This window comes from Coffea arabica, chromosome 6e (genome assembly GCF_036785885.1).
Source record: "Coffea arabica cultivar ET-39 chromosome 6e, Coffea Arabica ET-39 HiFi, whole genome shotgun sequence".
In the NCBI taxonomy this organism is placed as follows: Eukaryota; Viridiplantae; Streptophyta; class Magnoliopsida; order Gentianales; family Rubiaceae; genus Coffea; species Coffea arabica.
The window spans coordinates 21,383,692-21,393,841 of record NC_092321.1 but is presented as its reverse complement, the minus strand read 5'-3'; the positions used below and the strand labels follow the sequence as shown (position 1 = coordinate 21,393,841).

Sequence of the window (10,150 nt, the reverse complement as noted above, 5' to 3'; positions counted from 1 at the left end):
GAGTTCTTTTGGCCACCGTTGGTTATTTGGAGAAGCGAGTTCTTTCTTCATCGTCCGGCTGTGAAGGAAGGAGAGGAGAAAAACAGAGGGTGATGGCAGAGGGAAGGAGACAACAGAGGGAAAGGGAAAGCGAAAGAAAGAATGAAGGTGATGGCTGGCTAATCTAGAGCTGAAGCTTCAATTTCTTCGTCATTTGTACTGGGCGAAGGGGTCTTCAATCTGGCTGTGAAAGGGAAATTACCAAGCTAAGGGACGGCTAAATCTGAGAGGAAATTGAAAAGGGTGAAAGGGAAATTGAGAAGAAAAACGAAGAAAGGGACGGCTAAATCTCAGAGGAACAACACTAGTGAAGTCAGATTGCTACTTTGATAGTTTGATTCCCAATCTCACTCGGAGGAATCGAGAGCATCTCAATTCTTTGGCAGTAAGTTTATACGGAGATGTTTCAGCATATAAAAGGAGCCTAATGACAGAGCTTTGAGAGAGCGGCACCCATTTAATAATCCCAAAGACACCAGGCTCCCACTGTGCCAGGTTTCACTCTCTAATTCCACATTGCGGCAATTGTCACATATTTGGTGGAGAAGCTGGGCTTTTGTACCAGACCCAGAAACAGGGAAAAAAATAGAAGGAAAAATTAGAAGCACTTAAATTTCAAGTTTGGCCCAAGTTCAAGTCCGCATCTTCTTTTAAAATAACTTATCAATTTTAATTTTTTTAATTTAGTATTCAGATATGATATTTAAATATTTGTAAATTTATGTAATGCATTTTGACAATTTTTACATATTATTAAGTATATGATTAATTTGTATTAGTAGTCTCTTATCTAAATTTTAGTTAGAAAATATATAGTGATTATTTGGATACATTTTAATGATCATAAATATAATTTATTTATTTTCATGTATCTCAATTATGTTGGTTAAAATGATTTTAGGTAAATTAATTAGAAAAAGGCAAATTTGATAATTTTAGGTAATAAATAGTAGGTATTTAGTAAATTTAATTTGATAATTGTGTTTTTAATGGTATTTTCTATTTTTAGCAATTTTTTCAGATTTTTTGGAAATTTTTATATACTATAATATGTGTATCACCCGATATTCAACCGATATACCGCGACGGATATGGAACAATCGAGACCGCGACGCGGCCGCGATCCGAGACGGCGAACCATGTGCAATCATGGTTCAAAGTCGCGGTCGCGGCTCGGAACGTTCCACATCGGTCTCGACATATCGGTCGCGATCTCAGTGAGACGCAAATTTTAAAACATTTAATATTCTAAAAACTGTTAATAACATAAAAAAAGTATGCTAAACAAAAATAATAAAAAAATAGCAAAAGAAAATTTGTAAAATGTACTATTTTTATACATATTAAACACGATAAGTACTTTTAATTATTTAAAACAATGGCTTCACAAATAAAATCAAAATAACATAGACCACAATTTTAAAACTAATAATTGCAAAAGTAATATCAACCATTAACAATACAAACTAAAGATTTATTTATAGCATAAAGTTGGAATATTTTGATCAATCTCCTGCCAAAAATAAAAAGAAATCATATTAGATAAAAGGTAAATATGTAAAAAGATATACTAGTACTTTATATTTTTCGTACCTGTTAATACCAAGTAGAATGACGATGTGGTTCAAAATCATCCTCATTTGTCAATGAATGGTAAAACAGATGTGGAAGTGGCATAGGACCTTGAGTAGATAGTGTATACGAGTTATCTGGTGTATTTACTGGATGTGAGGATTGACTAGATGTTCCATAATCATTGGACGGAAGAACTTCTGGATTGGAGATGATTTGCTGATGGTAGTATCCAAACCCTTGATAGTTAACACTATCGCTGGTACCATATGATGCAGTAGAATCATGACCATAAAATCCAATGTTATTGGAATCAAAAGAAGAACCATCATGAGACTTATCTATTTTTTTTTCATAATATCCACTACCATGAATGCTAGTAGACCTTTCGACCTGTCCAAATCTGTCAAATGGCCGATATCCACTGTAATAGTCAGGAGTGATTCCATATGATTGGTCATAGCCATATCCCAATTGACTAGTACTACGGTTTTGACTAGATTCATGCTCATAAGTTGGGTGTATACCCAAATTTTGCATCTGATCATTGACTCCTCTATATCTTTGTGACCCTGAATGGTGAGAGAAAGTATCCTCACTTGAAAATTGAGTTAAATCATTGAGGAATTGACGTTGTGCTTCTATACCAGGACGATAGCCATGATCAGTATCTTGGGTGGCATAATAATTATCTTGTCCTTGAGCCCATGACATACCTCCTGTTTGTTGGCTATCTTGATTGTAACCACTATGCATGAAAGAATTGTTCTCTCCATCTCCATTGTCACCATTGTCAACATCATCATTACTGCTGTCACTTTTATTTGAAGATGACGGAACTGTCTGCTTACTGGTTTGTTTAGTCTTACTTTTTTGTTTCCTATTTGAGGATTCAACAAGACCTTTCTTATTTCTTTTGGTAATATATTAGGACAATGTATCACCAAAACCATCGTTGTCATGTTCTTGATATTCACTACTTTCTGATTTAGTTTGATGAATGCCCTTATCCAACCAATCCAGATTATCTTCAGGCAATGTGGGTTGTTCATTTTCTCTTATCCAATCATCCAATATATCATCTTGGTGAAAAATGTGATTCAAGTTAATTGGGTTATAGAAATCATCAGTATCTCTTTGATGCATCAAATTTTTCACCTTCAATCGCATATTGTAATGCACAAAAACTAATTTATGCAATTTTTTAACTGCCAAACGGTTGCGTAGTTTTGTATGAATTAATGACCATGTACTCCAATTTCGCTCGCAACCAGAGGATGTGCAGGTTTGACTCAATATTTTCACTGCAATATTCCTTAAATTTGGCGCATCTTCACCGTAGTTAAGCCACCATTCAGCTAAACAAACAAAGTAATAATAACATTCATTTATTATTATTATTTTAATATTATAAAAATATTAATTTCATTTATATGATTTAGATGTTTATGTAAGTATGAATTAAGTTGAAACCAGGTAAAGATTTTGGTAATGCTCTTGCTGCAATAGCACTTCCAAAGCCTCCCTTTTTGTCTGCAAAAATTTTGATCTACAAAAATAATGTATACACAGGTGTTAAAATTTTAAAATTTGTTGATTAATATAAATAAATAAAATAATGAAAAGAATACCTCATTTATTGAATCAACTTGTGCATCTAAATTTGGCTCCAACCTTGCAATGACTTTCTTTAACCCTTTTCGAACTTCATCCAGATTAAACTCACAAGTTCCAGAATATTGAAGGATTGGGTTCAAAAAATATGCTAAATACAATAAAATAACAAAATTAGAAAATAAATAAATATATATATATTACATATTTAAATTGGATGTAATATTTTAAATTACTTGCAGCATGTAAATCTCGATGAAGTTGATTGTACCATCTATTATCAATCACTTCCCAAATTGTTTTCCAAGATTTCACCGACTTTTGAATAGCCATTTTTGCTCTATCCATTGCCTCATAAATAATTGGCAATGTTGGCTTATTATCTTGATCAATAGTTTTTAAAACTTTGACCAGAGGCTTCATTATTGCACACACATTTCTAACTTTTTTCCAAAACTTCTCTAACAATATCAATTCAGCTACTTTAATAGCTTCTGTTTTTCTCTTGGTAGTGTTATTAAACTCTGCCCATTCATCTGAGGTGCACATTCTTTTCAGTTCTGTAGAATGCCGAAGAAGACTTTCCATAGAAATGAATTCAGTTGCAAATCTAGTGATACCTGGACGTAGCAGTTCCCTTTTTTTTGTATATGTCTTCATCAGATTCACTACTTTGTCACTGTTATATATGAAACTTATTATCTTCTTCCCCTGAGCAATAGTTTCTTTTACATTATCCATTTTGCCAATATCCTCCAACATCAAATCTATACAATGCGCAGCGCAAGGTGACCAGAAAAGATTTTTTCTTTTTTTCATCAACGGTTGTCCAGCTGCTTTCATACTAGATTCACTATCTGTCACAACTTGCACAACATTTTTTTCTCCCACAACCTCTACTACCTCATCCATTAACTTGAAAATATATTCAGCAGTTTTCTTGACATTGGTACAATCAACTGAACTATGGTATATCATGTGTCTATCACAGTATACCATAAAATTTATTATTGGATGTTTTGTATGAGTGCTCCACCCATCACACATAAGTGTACAACCAAAAGTTGAAAATTTATCATAAATATCTCCAAGATATTTCTCAAGCTCTTCATATTCTTCATCTAAATATTCATTTCCAATTTGATAAGCTGAAGGGCCTTTAATACCAGAACCAGTTTTGACAATTTCATCAATCATCGATTGATAATAAGGATTGTCAGCTGCATGAAATGGTATAGCATTGAAATGAAAAAACTTTGAAACTGCCTTACCAACTCTTTTTATATTTTTCGTCGCAAACATTGATTTGACTGATTTTTGTTTCGAAGGAAACATATGTGAGTCAATTCCTCTGCTTGTCATTTCATCTGCTTCTCTGACACTGAAATTACGTGACAATCCTCTTTTATTTTCAGAAGTCGTTGGTTTTGAAGTGCCAACACCCATATTCCCTAAAATTCACAATGTTCAACAAATAAAAAATGAATGACTAAATTGCAACTTTATTTAATTATATTTAATAAAATGATATCAAATTTGTTATAATATTTTAGTTTACAAATCATACCTGACATAAACATAGAAGGTCGACTCCCAGATACCGAATGCCTTCATTGTTCGTCTAAAAATTGCAAGTATTGGCTCTCTCTAATTGCTTGCTTCATCTGTTTTTTTTCTAACGCCATCCGACTTTCTTCATCAATTTCAAAAAAGACTTCGTTCTCTTCGTCGCCAACCATGTTGAAATTACCATACATATTTTCTTGTTGGAGAGAATTCAATATTTTTCTTCTTTTTTCTGTTTTATTGCAGCTCTTTGAATCTTACCAACCTTTAGATGCATTTTCATTAAATCTCTAACTTCACTTGAGGCCCTTGGACAAGGTTCAACTTGTCCTGTGACATGACCGACATGCTCTTTCAACCTTGTAATGCCACCATGCATTATTTTTCCACAATGATTGCATCTCACAATTTTTCTATTCCCACCCACGGGTTTACCATGTTCCCAACCAATATCGTTGCTCGTCATTGTAACTATTACACATATCAATATAAATGGTTAATACATCACAAAATAATTAAAGATATATGGAAAAAAAATACAACAAGCAGCTTCTGACATTTTATAATTGTAATAATTTATTTCTATGATATTAGTAAGTTAAACATCTAATCTATAATGTAAACCTGCAACAATGATCATTTTTTCATTTATTATAAGAACTTCGGCATTTTGTTTGTTAATGGGTGATTAACTAAAACATATAATTTAGCTCTCCATCATGATCACCAAGATGATTATGTATTATAATAAGTTGGAAGATAATACAAAATGTCCCTCTCTATTAGCACAAAAATATACACATACAGTGGAAGCAATTCTCATATCTCTCTAATTTCTTTGTTAACCATCGTCATATATATATATATATATATATATATATATATATATATATATATATATATATAGACTTAACAATACATACCAAATTCAAATGACCGAATTCAAAAAAGAAAAACCCTTTGAGTGATAGTGCATGCCTATAAGCCTATGTGGACTAAATGACCGAATTCACTGTGAAACTAATTCCTATACCACAAATAACACTAAACCCCTATTTAATTAAAACACTTAATTAACCACATCAAATACTAATTAGTTTGGTTTAATATTGTCAACACTCTCTTATATGACAAATAGCACATGACTTGAAACTAATGTACACGATTTTGTTATGTATATATGCCGCCCCACGCTTACTGGTATGACAATAAATAGTGTTATCATTATATTTTTTTAGCCACACAACTCTATCCATTGTCCCTATCAATAATAGCTAATATGATACCAATTTGTACTTTGCCAAATGGTTGTGTATGCCATATTCTGATAATGACCTGATTAAGAGTTATATGTGGAACTTCTGCGATTTTATTGATTCTTTTTTCTTGTTTGCAAATCTGGACTTGTTGGCATTAAAATTTTAGAAACTTGACCAAAAAACTGGACTTGTTAACAAATTGCAGCAGATCTGATGAACAAAAGATATAGGAAAATGAACAAAACCAACAATAAAGACAAATGTCATATACATTCGTGAACATGTACCTTTCGGAGTGGAATCAACACAAAAAGACCAATGAAACTAATTGCACAGAGATAACTGGTCATCCAACCAATCCCAGGTTCCTTGTAGCTGCCCGGAGGAATTCCCGCAGTGCTTACTTCTGCCTACTCATATGTCTTCTTAATTAGAGCTAACAAATAAGAACCAAGTCCACCTGAAAGTTTGAAAACAAAGCAAAAGAGTTTAGAGAATCAGACAATACTAAGAAAAGAAAAGTAAAGTGAAGGTAGTATGTTCAACGTGGCAAATTCAAGGTAGTACCTTCAAAGTAAAGTGAAGGTAGTACCTTCAAGGTGGAAAAGAAAACGCATCTTTTCACGTGATAGTACTGTGGCAAATTTGTTTCTATTTCCCAATGAATGATTTCAACCTTTGACTTCTCCTTCTCATGTGTTAGGATCTAGCTGTAGTTTTTACTCTAAGGGTCAATGTAATTGAGCTGTGGTCCCAGTGCTTCTCCCAATTATGTCCGGTGTTTCGGATGAGCTTGTCCCAATTATTTCTGGAAATAGAATAGGGAACCACTATGATCATCAGTACTAGCCATGGTTCGATATAGGCGGTAGAGAGGTCCCCGAATTTCCCTTTTTTAATCCTTTTTTTTCCTTTTTTTCTAAAGGTTTTTTGTTGAATTCAACTTGACTCGGAGTGACTCGGTGTGACTCGACCGTGACAACTCGTCGCGGTGACGTTTCAGCCGATTTCTCGGCGAGACGAGTATCTCGGTCTCGATTCGTCACGGTCTCGTCTCGGCCTAGGCCGAGTCGTCACCGTCTCGGCCAAGTCGTCTCGCTCTCGGCCGAGTCTTCGAACCATGTGTGCAGTACCAAAGGAACTCTTGGTAATTTTCCTCTATAAGCCATTGCCTATTTTCCTCTTCATATGCTAATAGGGTAAGATCTGATATAATGTAATGTTCACCCACATCAACAGTTAATTTTGTCCAAGAATCTTTAATCCCGTAATCCTTCGTCAACCAAATCTCCATAAGCCCAGCACCACTCCTGCAAGCCACTCTGAGGCAACCCTGAATCAGTGCCAAATGCCTCATAGGGGCGTTAAACATATTGTCAAGTTGTGGCACAAGTTGGAATTGCCCAGTTCTTAGGTCAATCGCCACGATAACAAGATCAAAGCTCCAATCAGTTTCGCTGATGAGCCAATGCAGAGCACTTTGCAGTTTGCACCAGAACTCCTGTACCATTTTGTGAGAAAGAAACTGTTTAGAGAATGGAAACATGAGAGCTTGGGGAAGACCAGCCTTCTTCAAGAATTTGATTTTGAACAAAATATCTTAAAAGTGAGAGGATGGCAATTCCTATCCACAACCCCAACAATTCTTACCACCTTATAATCATCAATAGTTCACTACTATCATCATACCCAAACCCGTAGTAAATAGTAATCATCACTACGATAGGCTATATCCTCCTGATCAATTTTGACATGAGAAACAGGTACTTCCTGGTGCCTCTTAATCCAGGGAATCCACAAAAATACTGTCAACGGTTTGACAACACGCAGAAAAGGCCATTGCAAAATCCCGTCAGCTCAGCCTTGTGAAATTCTGCAGAAGGGTGGTCGATCTCAATCTTAGTTTTCTTAAAGTTCTATGGTGAATAAAAGTCAGCAACAAAAAGTTGCATGCCACCAGATACTGTTTATACTCAGTTGATTATCACTTATCTTTTAAGCTGTCTTTTGTTGACTGGTTTTAATTTGCATATTCATGTTACAGACATTAGTGAGCTGACCCTACCAAAATCATGTTTTATTAAATTCCCAGTGGCAACGATGATTTGATGAGCTTTGAAATTTCCATTTGGCCAGATGAAGGATATTATCTGTAAGTAATTTCTTAATTATGTCGCTCATGTTGTATTTCAAATAATTCTTGGAAACGGCATTCTTATGCTTTTCTCTTAGTTTGATCGACCAACAAGCTTCAATTTGTTCATGCAAGTTTCTGTTCAGTTTTCAGGTTTACTACATCTATCCTCATGAACTGCCAAAAGCCAAGTGCAAGACCAAGGTATGTTGTGGTCACTGTTGATGTAGTTTGCAAAATAGGAAAGGTTTGCACCTTTTGAAGCACCCTTTCACCGTGAAATTTCATGTTCCTTTGAAAGGGTACATGTGAACAGTTTCTAACCGTTTTCTGAATATTGTGGGTGTATAAATCAATGGGTTGAACACCAGAAAACTAACTGAAATATTTTTTATTCTTGACTAGACAAATCCAAGAACTTGCTACTTGGTTGTCTAATTAGAATTCATTGTATTCTAGAGTTTTTGCCCAGAGACCGGATTAGCAAGATAGTGGGGGCAATCAAACTTCAAGGAAAGTGATTACACGCCTTGAATTCTTCAAGTTTTGATCCCCATTTATGTGAACTTGTTTCTAGTGAATTCTCTCTTGAATTTTCTGATTTGACTCAATACGATCTTGTCATTCTATATTATATCATTGACCTACAATCTTGAAGTTTGATTGATTGACAAGAATGGAGTCTACACAAGAGAGTGCTGTCAAAGTTATGAACCAAGATTTCGTTAAGTTAGACAAACTTGATGGAACCGGAACCAACTTCAACCGTTAGAAGGACAAACTTATGTTCTTTCTCACTGCATTGAAGGTGGCTTACATTCTCAATCCAAATCTTCTAGAAATTCCTGTTCCAGTGGAGGGTGAGTCCGAGGAAGTGACAAAGCAAAGGCAAAAGCGTGAAGAGGACGAGATTATTTGCCGAGGCCACATTCTCAACACCCTCCCGGATAGTTATTACGATATGTTCCAAGGAGTACGAAATTCAAGGAAAATCTGGGCTGCAATTGAGGAAGAGTATACATCCCAAAAGCAAGGCACAAATAAGTTTCTCATTAAGAAATATTTTGAGTTCAAGTTGGTTGATTCTTTTTCTTTTATGGACCAAATTCATAATCTTCAAGTGATAGTTTCTAAACTTAAAGATTATGGTGTTGAAGTTTCTGAATCTTTCCAAGTTGGTGCAATAATTGCTAAGTTACCACCATTATGGAATGATTACCAAAAGAAGTTGCTTCACACTTCTGAAACTTTAACTCTATCTAGTGTTTTGAAACATCTTAGAGTTGAAGAAGGGGCCAGAATACTTCAAAAACTAGAAGTTAACGATGCTCCTAAGACTAATATGGTTGAAGAGAAAATGAATTCTGGTAGTAAGAGAAAGAGGCCTGATAATACTAATTCAAAAGACAATAAGAAAAAAAATAGAAATTGTTACAATTGTGGCAAGAAAGGCCATTATAAGGCCGAGTGCAAACTCAACAAGATACAAAAGAAAAATGTTGCTCCAAGTGCTAATCTTGTTGATGAGTGTGCAGAAATTATAGCAATAATGACTTTTGGTACGGTGACTGAATTTCATATGACGACACCTACGCCTTCAAAGGATTGGTGGTATGATTCTGGTGCTGCAATTCATGTTTGCAATGATAAGAATCAGTTCAAGAGTTATGAACTTCTTGAAGGTCATGAAGTTGTCATGGCAAATGGAGTGAGAGCCAAGGTTCATGGCAAAGGGGATGTGCATCTTCAATTCACATCCGGTAAAAAGTTGGTCCTTACCAACGTACTTCATGTTCCTGATGTTGTTAAGAATTTAATGTCTGCGGACATTCTTAACAAGAAAGGATTGAAGGCTGTACTAGAGTCAAATAATGTAATTTTGTCAAAGAATGGTGTATTTGTAGGGAAGGGCTATTCTTGTAATGGAATGTTCAAGTTGAGTATTAATAAAGTGAATGATATTTCT

The 10,150-nt window shown here is 34.8% G+C and overlaps 1 protein-coding gene across 1 annotated transcript; it reads right to left on the bottom strand.

The window, feature by feature from the left end:
• Positions 1-6,460: 6,460 nt before the first annotated feature.
• Positions 6,461-7,560, bottom strand: LOC140009786 (F-box protein CPR1-like). The gene is made up of 2 exons (XM_072056104.1): positions 7,170-7,560; positions 6,461-6,510 (listed from the first exon to the last, which is right to left on the bottom strand). Exons 1-2 carry the CDS (start codon positions 7,558-7,560, stop codon positions 6,461-6,463), a joined length of 441 nt encoding a protein of 146 aa, XP_071912205.1.
• Between the last annotated feature and the right edge of the window lie 2,590 nt (positions 7,561-10,150).